We start from the raw sequence: 19,218 nt of genomic DNA on the forward strand, positions 1-19,218 counted from the left end.
ATGGCTGATGACTCCCCTCACAAACCCCTCAAACCAACAAGTGGCCAGGTACAACCAAGCCCATGCATGCACAAGAACAACAGTGGAGCGCACCATAGGCCTGCTGAAAGGGCGTTGGCTGTGCTTGTCTGGGACAGGAGGCACACTGCAATAACAGCCTAGCAAGGTTTGCCTCTGAAATGACATTCCTTCAAATGCCATTACGTGAATGTAATACAATGTGCAATTTCCTTTTTAGGTTTGCTACATTGTCAAGGCTTGCAGTGTGCTCCACAACATTGCAATCAAAAACGGCATTCCACTGAATGATCCACCCAGACCCGATGAGCCCATGCCTGACAGGGAGTGTTTCCCACCACCCATAGCTCTGGCACTGAGGACAATAGTCAATATCGGTTTTAGGTATCTGTTCTTCCAAATATTGTGATCAAATCAACAAGGAAAACACATTTACATTGCACCAGAATTTATTGTCTCACATGTTTGACACAATCAACAAGTTCTTTCAATGATTGATTTATCTCTCTCAAGCCGTTGCATACATCCTCAAGAGTATATGTTGTTTCAGGACACCCTCCTGGTAGGCCTGGGGATGAGGGGGTCAGGCAAATCACCCACATCTGTCAAGATTTCATGTCTGAATATGGTTGCGAAAATAAAGCTTGACTTATCATCAGTTGGTGTGTCTGGTATTCCTTCAGGGTCTGGGAGAGGGTCATCAGTATCACCATCACAAATGGTGCCAGACACTGAGGTCTATCCAACAATGCGCTGGTCCATAGCAGACAGTGAAGAGTCACTCTGCCCTCCTCCTGTTGCACTTATTTCCCTTTTGTGGATAATTATAATTTTTTGCATATGTTTTCAAATCAAACCATTTCTTTCTAATTTCGTTAACTGTCCTGCACTCAGATGAGACAGAATTTACCACAGCTGTAGCCTGCTCCCAGGCAATATTTTTTCTCTTATTTGTCAAGCCATTGCTGAGGGCTCCAAAAAGTATGGCTTGTCTTGCTCCCACTTCGGTGATCAAATGTTCAATTTCTGCATCCGAAAAGTGTTTTTTCTTTGATTTCTCTATGTTGGCGGACAGAAATTAGTGACATTTCTTGCAGCTTTAAAGGGAAGGTTTGTGACCCTAAATGGTAATTTAGGGCAGTTCTTTATGTAAATGACACTTCACGTGCACTAGCACAGTGTTTTAGAACGTGTCTGATTTATCAAGGCAAAATACTTACAGGTGTGTGTAAATCAAGCGTACGAGCATTTGATAAATACCAACTTTTTTGTACTTACGAACATTTTATATGTTCTTTGTACGAGTTCATTTAGAAGCTTTTCTACACAACATTGATAAATGAGGGCCCTGGATCTTTGAACTGTATTCCTTAGGTGTTTGTGTTGAGTGAAGGAATCTGGCAATTTTGACCTCTTGAAGTCTTTTAGAGCATTGTTTCTCATGGTGATGGAAGGAAGATTTCCCTACTGATCCTGGGTTCTGTCCTTTGTTTGATCCTCATCACTTAGGGGTGCCAGCTTGTCCACAGTACTGAGAAATATACCTTGGAAGAGTTCCTATGCTCTATCAACACCCTCACTTTCCATAACATTAGACCAGTCTACCTATCCTAGCAGTTTATTAAATTGTTCTTTGACATAGTTTTTGAGGGATCTGGTCCTGAAGGTATTGTGACAATTTAACAGGTTTTTCTCATTTTCCTAGAGCAGTGTATTAAGAAATGGTTGATAATTACACTACTTTGGGATATCTTGTGATTATCTGATACCATATTGAGATCAATGGCAGTCTGACTGGTGTCAGAGATTCTAGTAGGCTAATTTATCAACTGAGTCAAACAGAAAGTTTAGCAAAAGTTAGACAAGCATTATACAGGGGGCAGCTCATGTTCAGTACATCAGTATTTACATAACGCAGTAGAATCACTTCAGAGGTTAGAAAGTCACATATTTTAAGTACACTCATTTTCAAGGATCTCATAAAAGTCACTCTGGTCTGGAGGTCTATACAGAACCCTTAGTCTGGAGGTCTATACAGAGCCCCTAACAAGATTGCTTGGCACTTAAGTAATAATATACCCAGTCAAACTGCTTCCATGTGATCATGGTTTAAATCAGTTCTCATTTTAAAACCAATGTCCTCTCACGTCCCCTCCTCTTTGATTTCTGTCCTTTCGGGTAATTAGGAAGGTTTCTATTTTTGAGTCTTTGATGGAAGGATCTCTGTGTGAAACATAAAACCCCTGCATTACTCTTTCTGGCTAGCAAGCAAATCTCATCTATTTTTGGCAGTAGACTGCATACATTAAGATGTAAACAATGCACATTTCTGGGCGTGAGTGGCATGAAAGAGACTACCTCAGGAAGATCCGTTTGGGGCACTTGGTTGAGTTCACCCTCTGAGTTCTCCCCTTCACCAAAAAATGCAGCTGAAAGTCTTCTGGTTGCAAAAACCCTCCATCCATCAGTTGAAGCAACCATTCCAAAGCAACGTACAGAAAACTGCACACATGGTCCTTGGCTCCAGAAGATGAAATGATCTAGCTAGCCAAAACAACCGGAAGTTTACATACACTTATGTTGGAGTCATTAAAACTTGTTTTTCAACCACTCCACAAATGTCTTGTTAACAAACTATAGTTTTGGCAAGTCGGTTAGGACATCTACTTTGTGCATGACACAAGTAATTTTTCCAACAAAGTTTTACAGACAGATTATTTCACTTATAATTCACTGTATCACAATTCCAGTGGGTCAGAAGTTTACATACACTAAGTTGACTGTGCCTTTAAACAGCTTGGAAAATTCCAGAAAATGATGTCATGGCTTTAGAAGCTTCTGATAGGCTAATTGACATAATTTGAGTCAATTGGAGGTGTACCTGTGGATATCTTTCAAGGCCTACCTTCAAACTCAGTGCCTCTTTGCTTGACATCATGGGAAAATCAAAAGAAATCAGCCAAGACCAAAGTTAAACAATTGTAGACCTCAAGTCTTGTTCATCCTTGGGAGCAATTTCCAAACGCCTGACGGTACCACGTTCATCTGTACAAACAGTAGTACGCAAGTATAAACACCATGGGACCACGCAGCCGTCATACCACTCAGGAAGGAGACGCGTTCTGTCTCCTAGAGATGAATGTACTTTGGTGCGAAAAGTGCAAATCAATCCCAGAACAACAGCAAAGGACCTTGTGAAGATGCTGGAGGAAACAGGTACAAAAGTATCTATACCAACAGTAAAACAAGTCCTATATCGACATAACCTGAAAGGCCACCCAGCAAGGAAGAAGCCACTGCTCCAAAACCACCATAAAAAAGCAAGACTATGGTTTGCAACTGCACATGGGGACAAAGATCGTACTTTTTGGAGAAATGTCCTCTGGTCTGATAAAACAAAAATAGAACTGTTTGGCCATAATGACCATCGTTATGTTTGGAGGAGAAAGGGGGAGGCTTGCAAGCCGAAGAACACCATCCCGACCGCGAAGCAAGGGGGTGGCAGCATCATGTTGTGGGGTGCTTTGCTGCAGGAGGGACTGGTGCACTTCACAAACTAGATAGCATCATGAGGAATGAAAATTATGCGGATATATTGAAGCAACTTCTCAAGACATCAGTCAGGAAGTTAAAGCTTGGTCACAAATAGTCTTCCAAATGGACAATGACCCAGGGGCGAAAATCTGATATCAACTTTGGAGGGGACAATTACATTACATTTTCTCAAGAGCAATTCCTGAGGGGGACACCAAAAGTAGTGCTGTAACACATAGCCTACATTGTAATATGGTAAATGTATATTGAGGAACCAAAGAAATAAGGTGTTTGCCGTACTCCTAACTACCGGTACCCAAAACTACACAACTAATCACAACAGCAATACCATTGCCTTTAACAAATCTTAGTTCAGTCACCAGTTTAAGTTGAGAGTGGGGGTATCCATGGCATTTTCCAATTATGTTCCTATTTTACAAGTCCAAAAAATGGAGAACCTTTCATAATGTTGCCAAACAAAGACTCAACAAACTTACCTGAGACTCCCTGTCTCTGCCAGTCTTTCCCTGCATATCTGTCCCCAACTCTGCTGTCTGTGTGCCATCTGTTGCCTGCTCTGCCTAATGACATCATTGTGAAACATTTCCATTAGAATTTCATTTCTATCTTATGAACATTTTATCAACTAGTCTTTGCGATATTAGGCTACTAGGGTTCTTACTTTGCGTTTTGGTGTACTGAAAAATATTCTGATGTCCGTCTTTTATTTTTCTGCCATTTTTCTACCTGGCTGGCTGGCTACACACACACACAGTGTGTAGGTTATTTACAGTAGGAGATGGGCTTCTATCATCTTATATTTTATCATTCTATTTGGGCTTCGATCTAAAAGGTAGCTAGCAAATGTGAAACGGATTAAAATGACAAGAGTTGACAACTGTATGAGTTCACCATTTACACAACATATGCTGCAACCTTTTGTAATTTTAATAGTTTGTTTCATATTGGCTGGCTTCCAACAATAGCTGAATTTGCAAAGCTAGCGAGCACCAATTCCGTTTCAGTGGTGTTTGCTATAATCTTTGCTACCCGGGTTAAATAAAGGTGAAATAAAATAAATAAATAAAAGTTCCCTTGCGACAATTTAGCTTTTGCAACGAGACCATTAAATATATTTAAGACAATGGTAGAAGAGAGTGTAGTTCTGTTCAGTTTGGACTTCAGTTTATCGCTAACCTTATCGCAGGGACTTTGAAGCACTGACTTACATCATCTGCATGCTGATCTTGGAATAAATTGACGATAGCAAAGATTCCATCTTTGACGAGGCCACATAAATGGAATAGGTACTAGCTAGCTTAATAGTTGCACGCTAGCTCTGCATATTCAGCTAGTGTGTGTGCGCGATTGACTGGATTAACCTCACTTCAGTTACGTTCATTGAGTGCCTTTCAGACAGTAGATACGACCCCTCTGTTACCTTGCCAACTAAGGAACTGGCAGTGGATCAAAACATTGTGAGGCAAAGGGTGGGGGGTCGCAATCTTTTGAAACTTAAAAACGCGCTATTAAGTGTCTATAATCAGCACAATTGCTTTCATTGCGTATTATTAATATTATTTAAATTACATAGTTATGTTTCAGTGATATATTGGGGGGGACAAATCATATTTTTCCAAGGATTGGGGGGGGGTCGTGTCCCCCCCGTTCCCCTCGGGATTTCCGCCCCTGCAATGACCCCAAGCATACTTCCAAAGTTGTGGCAAAATGGCTTAAGGCCAACAAAGTCATGGTATTGGAGTGGCCATCACAAAGCCCTGACCTGAATCCTATAGAAAATTTGTGGGCAGAACTGAAAAAGTGTGTGCGAGCAAGGAGGCCTACAAACCTGACTCAGTTACACCAGCTCTGTCAGGAGGATTTGGGCCAAAATTCACCCAACTAATTGTGGGAAGCTTGTGGAAGACTACCCGAAACGTTTGACCCAAGTTCAACAATTTCAAGGCAATGCTACCAAACACTAATTGAGTGTATGTAAACTTCTGACCCACTGGGAATGTAATGAAAGAAATAGAAGCTGAAATAAATCATTCTCTTTACTATTATTCTGACATTTCACATGCTTAAGGTTAGGAAAAGGGTTAGGGTCAGGCTTATAGCTAAAATGCAACCCAAAAAAATCTACTTTTGATGTTAATTTGACAAAAGCTGGATCCCTTCTAGCCATGGCCCACCTCCTGTTGGCTGTAAAAACTATGCGTCACACAGAGTTGTGTGCTAGCTAGCTTTCTGCATCGTGTCACTGAGGGACTATGGTAAAAGCACATAATGATTCATCTGACAATTTATTACATTCTCAGCAATGTCATCAGCAGCCATCTAGGTTTATACAAATGTTTATGATAAACTGACAGTGTGAAAATTGGGCATCATGTGATCACAAAGAGATAACTAACTGCCCTGTGGTTAACAGTGAGAACAGTCTAGCAGAGATATGATTGGCGGTTCATTCTACAAAAATGGGGACTTTCCTGTCCTGGCCTTAACCACCAGGAAAAACATTTAAAAGTGTCAGATAATGACACAAAATATGTGTTTTTGTTCAAATTGAAGTGTTTTTTGTTGTTGTATATATTTATTTTCGTTCATTATTTTACCCCTTTTTCTCCCCAATTTCATGACATCCAATTGATAGTTAGAGTCTTGTCCCATCGCTGCAACTCCTGTACAGATTCGGAGAGGCGAAGGTCAAGAGCCATGCGTCCTCCGAAACACAATCCAGCCAAGCCACACAGCTTCTTGACACAATGCCCACTTAACCCAGAAGCCAGCATCACCAACGTGTTGGAGGAAACACCGTACACCTGGTGACAGTGTCAGCGTGCATTGTGCCCGGCCTGCCACAGGAGTTGCTAGTGCGCGAACGGACAAGAACATCCCTGCCGGCCAAACCCTCCCCTAACCCAAACGACGCTGGCCCAATTGTGTGCATGGGTCTCCCAGTCACGGCCGGCTGCGAGAGAGACTGGACTCGAACCAGGATCTCTAGTGGCACAGCTAAGACCATTGCGCCACTCGGGAGGCCCCTCAAATTGAAGTGTTTTATTGTTAATAAAACATATGTAAGACAGTTAAATTGCCAACCATTTTTACAAATATATATTGAAGAACACGGTCAGTAGCATGAAATTGGGTTGTCCCTTGGGTCATGAGTCAAGGTTAAGTGACATATTTTGAGTAAAACAATATATTTTTGTTCACACTTTAAATGTCACTATGCAAAAGAAAGTATTAACTTTGCATAGTGGACAACTTAAAAAACTAAAATATCAACAAAATATGAATTATCTTTTACAGGGAATAGCTGTCCTTCAACTCCATGTCACTAGTGGTACCCTTTTTAAAAACCAGTGCTATCCGTGATCCTTAGGACGCCTCTACCCGAAACCATAACCGTTTTACATTTTAACGGGGTAGTTTAATTTAGTAGAGTACAGTAGAGTATAGTTTAATTCAGTAGAGTAGATTAAAGTACAATACACTTTACTGTTCTCGACTTTGCACTGTAATGTACAAACCTGGCTGAGACCTCATCTAGAGGGCAGTGCAGACCTGTGTAATGTCCTTCGATTCAGTACGTGGCAGAGTTGAAGTGAGTGTTCCTTCCTCTTTATAATTCATATCATCAGAGCAGCACTGTGTGAAGTATCACTGCATGGAAGGAGAAAGAGAGAGAGAGTCCTCTTCATTTCCTCAACTTACTGTCTATAGGCTGTGTTACTGCCAGAAATTCAGTAAGGAGTCTTTGCGTTTTCCAGTCTTTGCCTCCACTGAGAGATTGTTCGCTGCTCAGCACCCTGTATTATTTAACACTTGTACTGCATCTCAAATGGCACCCTATTCCCTATATAGTGCACTACTTTTGACCAGTGCCCATAAGACTCTGGTCGAAAGCAGGGCACTATGTAGGGAATAGGGTGCCATTTGGGATGCCCTGAGCAGTTGGCTACTGTTAGAGCTGGTCTTGGATTAGTGGAAGGGGAGGGCTGTCCTGCAGGAGGGAGGGGTTAATGGTCAGGTCTCTTTTGAGTTTGCATCCCAATATTACACTTTATATATATCACAGAAGATTGAAATATAACAAAACAGTTTGACATAGAAACACAGAACTTTTGTCGTAAAAAAAACTACAAGTCTTTATTATTATGACATTTTGAATAATATTAATAACATTCCAACCATGAGATCAGAGGGCGCTTTTGTTCATTGACTGCAGGAAAGGGCTACAGAAGCTAAAGAATTGCTGATCAATCATTCTCCACAACAAAGGAAAGGATATCAAATTCTAGTCAGCAAACTGTTTTTGTGTTAGTGGTCAGATGCTGCTGTGCTGTTATTTTGCTGCCAGGACTACGCTAAGGAAAATCAAGGTAAATCAATACCTTTCTCATAATAGAGGTATAAATGTAAAAAAATAATAATAATCATAATTGTTTCCCCTTTCACAATTTCATATTACATTAAATACAGAAGGATAGTTCTATTGAGAGTCTAGAGAATGATAAAGCACATTGCAGTGGGTGGCAGTGAAAGGTTGTTGTTCTACTTGTTGTCCTTGCCCTAGGCCAGAGAAGACAGGAGGAGTACTATGGTCAGGGGGTCAAGAGCTGTGGAGAGTGTCTGGAATCTGGACCACACTGTGCCTGGTGTAAAGAGGAGGTACTGTAAGCTCTTGTAACAGAGGGTTCAGTCATCTGGCCTACTTGAATTACATTTGCTACTTAAATTATTGGAGTACATTAGTCTTAGAAAATATTTATTTTTTCATATAATGTCCAAATAGCATGAAACTTTGTTTTACTGTTCTTCCATGATGTGTAGACTTTCATAGAACCAGGTTAGCAGACGTGGGAGCATTGTGACACCTCCAGGGCTCTGCTGGAGAGAGGCTGCCTGGTGGAGCACCTCGAGAACCCCAGAGGTTCCACAGGCCTCCTGGAGAACCACAAGTTCACCTCCAGACCCCAGGACCAGAAACACCAGCCCAGGCTGGACCCCCACCACATTACCCAGCTATAGCCCCAGAGAGTCCTGCTGCACCTGTGCCCTGGTAGGTCATGTGTATATATAAATTGTATATATAAGTCATTGGTCATTATAGTGACATATAAGTAATACTGTGGGTCAGCAAAGGGGACATATAACTACAATGGTTAAATGCCATTATTTTGAACCATTCTGATGAGACCATGAGTTCTCTATGTAAGTATTGGCTACTTGACTGACTGAGTATCCACCTCAACTCTGACAAGCAGATAGATGTGCTAGGTTTTTCTGGGGGTAGTGTGTGAATGTAATAAGTGGCTTCCTCTTGGTACAGGCGAGCCTCAGACCTTTGAGGTGAAGTTGAAGCGTGTGCAGGACTACCCCATAGACCTGTACTACCTGATGGACCTCTCCTTCTCCATGAAGGACGACCTGGCCCACGTCAAGACGCTGGGGACACACCTGATGGAGGAGATGAGGAACACCACCAGCAACGTCAGAATGTGTGAGTGTGTGTGTTTGTCTATTCACTACAGCCAGATTTGTATATTCATTACTGTTAAACCGTATATTTTATTATTTCTCTGAAGGCTTTGGAGCGTTTGTGGACAAGACAGTGATGCCCTATATCAGTACCATTGAGGGGATGCTCCAGAACCTGTGTAAAAGGATGGAGCCCTGGCCTTGATCCCCTCCCTTCACCTACCACAATCTCTTGGGCCTCACAGCTGGTGGTGGTGGTGGGGGGAAACCTTGACTCACCAGAGGGGGGCCTGGATGCCTTGATGCAGGCCGCCATGTGTGAAATAAAGTGAGGTTGGATACACACACAGTAGGGGCTAGAGCTGCTGTGTTGGATTGTTATGTTGTTTTGTCTGGGTTAGTGTGTTTGTGTTACCTTAACTCCTTTTGGGATCATTTTTAGACCAATTGGCTGTGCATATTAATGGGCCTCTCTCTTTTTCCTTCTCTTTCTCTTTCTTTTTCTGTTTCTCTCTTTTCTCTCCCAGGAGGATATTGGCTGGAGGAACGTCACCCGTCTGCTGGTGTTCTCCACTGATGCTGGCTCCCACTTTGCTGGAGACGGGAAACTGAGAGGGATAGTTCTGCCCAACGATGGGAAATGTCACCTGGAAAACAATGTGTACACCAGCGGTAACCTCCAGGTACAGCTATGCTCTATCCAGAACCCATCAATAAACACAATAGGATTTGCAAGTATAACAGAGTTATTTGAGCTAATTCCCAGGCTTACACTCAGTGGGATAACACAGCCTTGTAGAGTGCATGCAGGAAACCCTGGTTTGAATCCAATTGGTCACACTAGCATGTCTGTGACGGAAGACTAAATAGTAGTATCTTCCTTTATATTCTTACAGTAGCTAGTGTGAGAGGATATTAAGGAGTGCCAGTAAATCCATACAGTACAGACTGCAGAAGTAGCAGACAGACAGAAGTCAACGGCAGTGATTTAAAGGTCAATATCATTTGTAAAGAGGATACTGACAGGCACTTCCTGATTTGAAACAGCTGGGGTCATCATGGAATAATCCTGACAGAGCCTTTTTATCTCCTAAACTAAGTCTGTGTGTTTTGTGTGTGTGTGTGTGTGTGTGTGTGTGTGTGTGTTTTATCGAGCCTTCCTCCACACTGTGCTACTGAGTGTGTTACAGACCATTTCTGTTTGGATAAGTGCCCACCCAGGGTGGGGAATGGACATGTGAAATATGGATCCCCACACTCCTTCTAAATTGGATTTATTTATCCCTTTTCAGAGAAGGAAATTGAATGTTTGTCTGATAGAGTGGGGGTAGAGCTAGAAATAGAGAGAGTGTACTGTCTGTCTTCCTGTTAGAATTATCCCTCTGTGGCTCACCTCGCTGAGAAGCTGAGAGAAAAAAATATATCCAGATCATCTTTGCTGTGACTGAGGACGTCACACACCTGTACAAGGTAGAAACCCATCTTTGTCTCCTCCTCCTCTTCATCCATTCCTCCCTCCCTCCAACCACAACATTACACTAAATATCTTTGACAGCACAATACAGTATATATAGTTTAACAGTAACTCCTCTGTATTTTATCAAGATGGATGTAGTGTTATTTTTATTCTTCTGGCAGATCCTGAAGAGCACCTTCTCAAAAAGTGCTGTCGGAACGCTCTCCAACAACTCCCAAAACATCCTGCGTATAATAGGCATATAACGTAAGTGCAGCAGAATACTCCCTTCCTACACAGGTCATTATTTCTGTGTGTATGAGGCTGCTGACGAACTGATGACACCTCCTCAGCTACAGAGGTTAACTGTCACACACACATGCACACGCACGCACTCATGCACGCACACACACAGACACACACTCCTCCTCAGCTAAAAAGGTTAACTCTGTTATTGACCCAAGGTCCTGACCTCTGAGGTTGTTATGGAGAAGTGTGAGCTGCCTGCAGACTTCCAGATATCATACAGCTCCCACTGTAAGAACAATGATGAAGAGCTGCTGGAGAGAGAGTCCCAGGGAAGGAGGTGCTCCAATATATCCATTGGTGATGAGGTGTGTGTGTGTGTGTGTGTGTGTGTGTGTGTGTGTGTGTGTGTGTGTGTGTGTGTGTGTGTGTGTGTGTGTGTGTGTGTGTGTGTGAGAGATACATACAGTTGAAGTTAGCTTTTGTCGGGAAAAAATCTTTGTTAATGTACATCTAAACTGCGGATTTCCCCTTAATAGAGTCTTACGTTATAGAAATGTGCCAAATACATTTATACAGTTTTTCACAATTCCAGACATTTAATCCTAGCAAATATTCCCTGTTTTAGGTCAGTTAGGATCACAATTTGTTTTAAGAATGTGAAATGTCAGAATAATAGTAGAGAGAATGATTCATTTAAACTTTTATTTCTTTCATCACATTCCCAGTGGATCAGAAGTTTATACACTCAATTAGTATTTGGTAGCATTGCCTTGAAATTGTTGAACTTGGGTCAAACGTTTAAGGGTAGCCTTCCACAAGCTTCCCACAATAAGATGGGTGAATTTTGGCCCATTCCTCCTGACAGAGCTGGTGTAACTGAGTCAGGTTTGTAGGCCTCCTTGCTCGCACACACTTTTTCAGTTCTGCCCACAAATTTTCTATAGGATTGAGGTCAGGGCTTTGTGATGGCCACTCCAATACCATGACTTTGTTGTCCTTAAGCCATTTTGCCACAACTTTGGAAGTATGCTTGGGCTCATTGTCCATTTCGAAGACCTATTTGTGACCAAGCTTTAACTTCCTGACTGATGTCTTGAGATGTTGCTTCAATATATCCACCATCCACAGAAAAGTTTCCCCACAACATGATGCTGCCACCCCCGTGCTTCATGGTTGGGATGGTGTTCTTCGGCTTGCAAGCCTCCCCCTTTTTCCTCCAAACATAACGATGGTTGATTGATTTGCACTTTTCGCACCAAAGTACGTTCATCTCTAGGAGACAGAACGCGTCTCCTTCCTGAGCAGTATGACGGCTGCGTGGTCCCATGGTGTTTATACTTGCGTACTATTGTTTGTACAGATGAACGTGATACCTTCAGTCGTTTGGAATTTGCTCCCAAGGATGAACCAGACTTGTGGAGGTCTACCATTTTTTTCTTTGGTCTTGGCTGATTTCTTTTGATTTTCCCATGATGTCAAGCAAAGAGGCACTGAGTTTGAAGGTAGGCCTTGAACCACATCCACAGGTACACCTCCAATTGACTCAAATGATGTCAATTAGCCTATCAGAAGCTTCTAAAGCCATGACATAATTTTCTGGAATTTTCCAAGCTGTTTAAAGGCACAGTCAACTTAGTGTATGTAAACTTCTGACCCACTGGAATTGTGATACAGTGAATTATAAGTGAAATGATCTGTCTGTAAAACTTTGTTGGAAAAATTACTTGTGTCATGCACAAAGTAGATGTCCTAACCGACTTGCCAAAACTATAGTTTGTTAACAAGACATTTGTGGAGTGGTTGAAAAACAAGTTTTAATGACTCCAACATAAGTGTATGTAAACTTCCGACTTCAAATGTATATCAGGGCTATATAAGTATATTCAGGCTATTTTCACATATCCCGTCTAGGTGAAGTTTAATGGAACCATCACTGCCCCTCCATGTCTGTGTGGTACCAGTATGGGACAGTTGCGTGGGGTCATCAAGCCCCAGAAGTATGGTGAGGAGCTGGAGGTTCTGCTGAAGCCCATATGTGACCGTCCATGTCAGAGGGACAGGGTTCCACACAGCCCAGCCTGTAGCCATGGGACAGTTGCGTGGGGTCATCAAGCCCCAGAAGTATGGTGAGGAGCTGGAGGTTCTGCTGAAGCCCATATGTGACCGTCCATGTCAGAGGGACAGGGTTCCACACAGCCCAGCCTGTAGCCATGGTAACAGAGTGTGGAGTGTGCAGGTAAGAATCTGTGTTCCAAATGGCATCATATTCTGTAGATAGTGCTAGTTGCAAATCCTACCCCATTGAATATGAATGACGAGGTCATCATGTCTCTTACAGTTGTAGGTAGGGGCGTGTCGGAACGTTGTGTGAGAAAGTAAAGCCAGACAAAGGGGATCATGGGAGACACCTGTGTTGCGATGACAATGCCTCAGAAGAGTGCAGTGGGTATGGGGAGTATATTTGTGGAAAGTGTTAGTGCCATAAAAGCCACAAAAATCCCACATTCCATGCTTACTATGTGCAGTTCTGTGAGTGCAGTGACTTCCGCTGTGACCAGTACCGGGGCTAACCATGTGGAGGTAGGTGTGTGCTCTCTCTCACATCTGACATACAGTTGTTTTCTACTGCTTTACATAGGCAGGTCAACTGTAACGTTGTCTTTGTAATGGTCAGTGTGTGTATGTGTGCACGTTCGTTCGTCTCTGTGATTCAGGGTGGGGCAGGTGTGTGTGTGGTGTGTGCCAGTGTCTTCTAGGGTTCAGTGGCAGTGCGTGTAAGTGCCCACTCAACACGGACAGATGTTTGTCCCATAGCAGCCTGGCCTGTACAGGAAGGGGCGTCTGGAGCTGTGGTGCCTGTCTCTGCCAGGACGGACATTACCAAGGGCCCTGCCTGTGACCTCTGCCCCACCTGCCCTAGCGCATGCACCGTGCACAGGTACGGAGTGGCAGCCAAGTGAACATTTATAACTGACATTTGTAAAAACAAGTGCATACATTGGGATTTGACTGCAACGAGAGCTCTACACTTACACTTGACTTTTTCCTACTGGCACCGACATTTCTGATAGCTACTTAATTGAGGAAAATGTTACTTACAACAGCTAGGTTTCCAACCAATTGGCGACAGAGTTTCATGTGAATATTATAAAATCTTCCTAAAAAACAATATGGGCATTTCCCCACCAGAGATGTGTTTCCATCAAATTGACTTGTGGAAATAAAAGGCTGTGTGTGTGATGACATAGTGCACATACAAATGTTGTGGTTCAATACCCATGTACTGAATAAAAAGTTCCATCACATTTTCAACTCAACTGATGGTTTTCTCCCAAAAACTGTTGCATCACATAGCGAGTGTGCCCACTCTGGTATTGGCACGCGCACTCCAGCCAACAGCTTGCAGATGCAGCGCGGGTATAGCCTACATGATGAGATCATTATGGACTAAATAGCGAGATTATTTTTATTTGCCAAACTGCAGCCAATCATATCACCAGAATAAGACCATGGACATTTATTGGAAAGGAGCATCAAGCTCAGCACCTTGCATTTTCACCACCTGGTCAAGGGATGACGCTGGAGAGGCAAAGCAGGTACGGGGAGTCAAACATTTAATATGGAACGGACATAGAACGAGACAGGAACAGCGTAACACACAGGTAACATAGACAAATAACAATCAATGCAGCAGCCGGGAACAGAGCTGGGGAACTGACAAATATAGGGGAGGAAATAAACAGGTGATGAATGAGTCCAGGTGAGTCCAATATTGCTGATGCGCGTGACTAGGGAAGGCATGTGTGCGTAATTGATGATGGCAGGAGTGCGTAATGCAGGGCAGCCTGGGGGGGAAGAGCGGGAGCAGGCGTGACACCACCCTGTGAAATTCATCATCATTTATTTCATCTGTAGCCTAATAAACTGCATGCTTTCCACACAACATTTCATCGCGTAAACTCCAAGTTTACTTTGTTATGATGATGATTATATCAATATTTGCGCACAGACATTTCTCGCATAACTAATTTTACCGACACGAAAAGAACCCACCTAGTCTAGCGTTTTTTGTTTTGTCGACATTTAGAAAGTTTACCGACAAATGTTCTGTTTCCATCAGGCCTGTCATGACATTTTTATTCGACATGTGCTTTACTTGCATGAAAAGGTTGGATGGAAACCTAGTTTATGGCTTAGGTATTTGGTTATCTCACCTAGCTATCTTAAGATGAATGCACTAACTGTAAGTCGCTCAGAATAAGAGCGTCTCCTAAATGACAAAAATGTTAAATGTTTACATACAAGTATTCATTAAAGAGAGACACATCAAACATACATATAATCACCTAGCAATACAGAAAGAGAAAACGGAAGTGAAATAGTTCCTCAGTCAGGTCAACCATCGTGCTTTTCAACTTTGCATCATAGGTCGATCCTACTTTCCTCCCTCCACAGGGATTGCATCCTGTGTCTGGCCTTTTACCAGGGTCTGTCAGAGAGGGAGTGTCAGAGGAGATGTGCCCACCTGAACCTTACCCTGGTGGGGAAGCAACCTGGTCAGCTACCCCTTGCCTCTGAACACCACCACCCCTCCAACGGTTTCCACAGATGTAAGGAGAGGGACACAGACGGGTGCTTGGTTCTCTACTTGTATCTGGCCAGACAGAGACAGAGATTTGCCCACATTCACGCAGCCCTAAAGTGAGGTAGTAAAACCTCTATTGTCAAAGATAGTAATCGTTAAAGCCACTCTCTGTCATAATTCCTGCATAATCCCTGCTGTACCAATTGCTTCTTCAAAGTGGCAAAGTGAGGCTGTTGAAATGGGAGGTTGTGTCTTTAATGTTTGATCTTACTTTCTTCCTCCCAGAGTGCCTGTCAGGTGCTGATGTAGTTCTGGTGACTGCAGTGGTGTCTGGCTCCATGGTGGTCCTGGGTTTGGTCTCTGTACTGCTCTGGTAACGACTCACTTCCATCCACGTCCAGAGAGAGTTCGCCCGCTTCCAGAAAGAACTGGGAGGGATGACCTGGCTAATTGCGAGTCCTGCTCGCCCTGCTATGCCCTCTGACATCAGGCCTAGGCTCCATTCCAAATGGCACCCTATTCCCTATATAGTGCACTACTTTTGACCAGGCCCCCTAGCACTATATAGAGAATAGGGTGTCATTTGGGACGTAGGCCTATTCTCAGTGTCTGGCTTGCCCTGATGTGGCTGTAGACACCATGGAGGGTTGGAAGCTACTGTTCAGACGTATCAGGGAAAGTGTTTCACCAGACTCACAAGAATATACAGTACATTAGCTATATTGTCTCTTCACTGTCTGTGAATTAGGGTGGGAGAAATTATTGGGGATCATATATGTACCGATAGTGTTCCTCTATTCCATTACAGGGTGAGAACCCAATATACAAGAGTGCCATCACATCTATTGTCAATCCAAAGTATAAATGATGGATGTGCTTAAAGCAACTCAAGAAGTCTACTCACTCTTAGACCCTTGAGCCTGTGATGGGAAAGATAATTCAACACCAAGGGACAATAGAAGAACACACATTAGTGCCTCTCATAATTTCTGCATGAGATGCATTCATTCACCCATGCCACAGGGTGCTCACCTTGTGGACAAATAATACAGATCATTATATATCATCAAAACATGGGGATGAAAAATGTTAATTTGATTAAAAACTTTTGTTACATTAACTTGTTGGAGTAATATACAGTTTATTTCACCTTACGTCAGAATTAGAGAAAGGATGCAGAAACTAAGAAAACAAACATGCAGGTGGCAGGCAGATTAGATTTCATATTTATATTTACAACCATTCACTGGCGTAAAGAGGTGATGTAGGGAGGCCTTTCCACACAAATAGGCTATATGTTACATCTGACTCCATCATTGAACCAGCATCAGTGATATGGACCCATTGTCCTCTATAAGTTTTACTATCACCTCTCCTCTCCAAAGTGGAAACTAGCCAAGTAAGTCAGACAGCAAGACTGAGTCCCTAATGGCACCCTATTCCCTTTATAGTGCACTGCTTTTGACCAGGAACCATAGGGCTCTGGTCAAAAGTAGTGCACAATATAGGGAATAGAGTGCCATTTTGCACGTACCCCAAGTCATCTTCAACTGAGAACATGAATCACCAAGATGAATACAAAACACAAAAAATCATGAATATAATTTGTGATAATGCCAGATGAAATGGAGCAATTATTCTTCCCATCCTATTTGCATTTTAATGCACTTTCAAACTTTGATTTTATTTTTGTTTTCCTCTCTGCATAGCCTTTTCCGAGAACGTTTTGGATTTGAAATAAAGTTTTCAGGTAGTCAATTTAAATATTGATGATGGTTTATTACATTGTTACAGAGCTGGGTGTTTCAAGAGGTAGTGTACCACTGCCTGTCAAGCCCCATCCCGCAGAGTTTCACTCATACTTATTTACTTAACCCTTTTTGTTCCTGAAAGAAAATAGGGCCTGTACTAGAGTTTCACTTAAACGACACCTTAAAAATGATCTGATGTTTTGCCTATTCTTTAAGGCAAAGTCTGATAATCTATGTTGGGGTTGGAGATCGTACTGTCTTAGGAAAAGCCTCAGTCTGTGTGGCGTGTTTGTGAGCAACCAAGTATTGAGGTAGCCTGAGAGGAATCAGAGTGTATAGCTGAGCATGGGTCTCTAACTAAGACAGAGTGGCAGCAACAGAACAGGCTAAAGCCTCAGCCTGACCCACAGACACCACTGGTCAAAGTAGTGCACTAAATAGGGAATAGGGTGCCATTTGGGAGCCGCGCCGATGTCTGCAGCAGTAAGACAGCAGACTTAGCCTGAACAGCTGTTGTGCTGCTGATATTAGCCTGACTGTGACTGGGTTTTTGTCAGGGCGACCCTGGCTGGGTGGTGGTGGTGGAGACCGCTGGCTGAACCTGCTCAGGGGGCTTGTTGGGCTGGGAGGTGGGTCTTAGAGACTGGGTCGTAACCTGGTTCCCTGGCTGTCGTCTCTGGTTCTGGGTGGTGGGTCTCTGGGTTTGCTTCTTCTCCAGCAGATCTTTCTCCCACTGATGTGTAAATCGACTGTGGCTGGCCCCAGAGCCTGTGCTGCTGGGGCATCGGGAGGATGACGAGGAGGAGGGTACGGAGGCCTGAGACGCCCGCCGCCGGAGGTTCTGGGAGATGGAGCGATGCAGGTTGGTCATGGACGAGGAGCTTGCTGACATAGTGACCACCCAGGGGTGGCGGAGGGCCTGGATGGCGGTGAGGCGAGATGAAGGGTCCACCCCTAGGAGGCGCTCGATGAAGTCCTTAGCCAGGTTGGAAACAGAGGGCCAGGGCTATGATGGGAAGAGGAGAGGAGAGAGGTAATCATTCACACTATGTATACAGTAATACGACTTACAGTACAGACTTAGACCTATTATAAAGATTAGAAATGAAAGGTCAACTTTCATAATAATTAGCTATCTGTCCTAATGCCCTTATTATTGTAAGTAGGACTTACCTCAACTAATTTACTTTAGACTCCACTGCTCACATAAATTGATGTAGTTCTGTCCTTGAGCTGTTCTTGTCTATTAATGTTCTGTATTATGTCATGTTTCATGTGTGGACCCCAGGAAGAGTAGCTGCTGCTTTCGCAACAGCTAATGGGGATCCTAATAAAATACCAATACCAGATGGTCTATTATACTGCATTTCTAAAATAGCAGAGTCCATTCTCACTATTCCCTAGATACCCTTAATGTGTAACAGCCCCTTGATTCGGTGAATCTAGTATCTATATACTAGATTGGAAGATGACAGGATGTATTCAAAGTCCTGTTCAATCAAAATTGACACCAACTTCCAGGTATACATCCCAAACCGCACCTTATTCCCTTTGTAGTGCACTACATATGGGACACACAGACCAAGATTTGATTAAATAGGCCTCTACGAGTGTGTTCCCTGACCTCTGCTGCCCAACAGTCAGGATGAAATACAAAGCACAGCTAAATGTCACTGGCTAAATGGACCGGTGTCAGGTGCATCGTAGAAAGTGGACCAAAGCGCAGCAGGTATCGTGCTCATCTTCTTTTATTTATATAAGTGAACACTTAAACAAAATAAACCAACGTCAACTAACACAAGAACTAAACGAAAAACAACTACCCACAAACACAAGAGAAAATAAACCCACTTAAATATGGCCTCCAATTAGAAGCAACGACAACCAGCTGCTTCTAATTGGAGGTCGTTCCCAAAACTAACATAGAAATAGAAAAACTAGAAAACCCACATAGAAATAGAAAACATAGAACATACACCAAAAACCCCGAAACACACAAAACAAACACCCCCTGCCATGCCCTGACCAAACTACAATAACAAATAACTCCTTTTACTGGTCAGGACGTGACAACCGGTCTTGGCTGAATTACTTTGAAACCTGAATATGACGGAACTGGATTTAGGTCTATGTGG

At 43.0% G+C, this 19,218-nt stretch overlaps 1 protein-coding gene and 1 pseudogene across 1 annotated transcript in view; one reads left to right on the forward strand and one right to left on the reverse strand.

The window, feature by feature from the left end:
* Nucleotides 1-15,452, forward strand: LOC106578568 (integrin beta-1-like; annotated as a pseudogene).
* The window catches only part of LOC106578563 (serine/threonine-protein kinase H1), a 20,526-nt gene continuing 16,287 nt past the window's right edge, over nt 14,980-19,218 (reverse strand). Inside the window, exon 4 of the mRNA XM_014157548.2 lies at nt 14,980-18,089. Within this exon, the coding sequence (XP_014013023.1) occupies nt 17,637-18,089 (453 nt within the window). The 3' untranslated portion in view covers nt 14,980-17,636. The remainder of the gene's footprint in view (nt 18,090-19,218) is intronic.

This window comes from Salmo salar, chromosome ssa19 (assembly GCF_905237065.1).
Source record: "Salmo salar chromosome ssa19, Ssal_v3.1, whole genome shotgun sequence".
Lineage (NCBI taxonomy): Eukaryota > Metazoa > Chordata > Actinopteri > Salmoniformes > Salmonidae > Salmo > Salmo salar.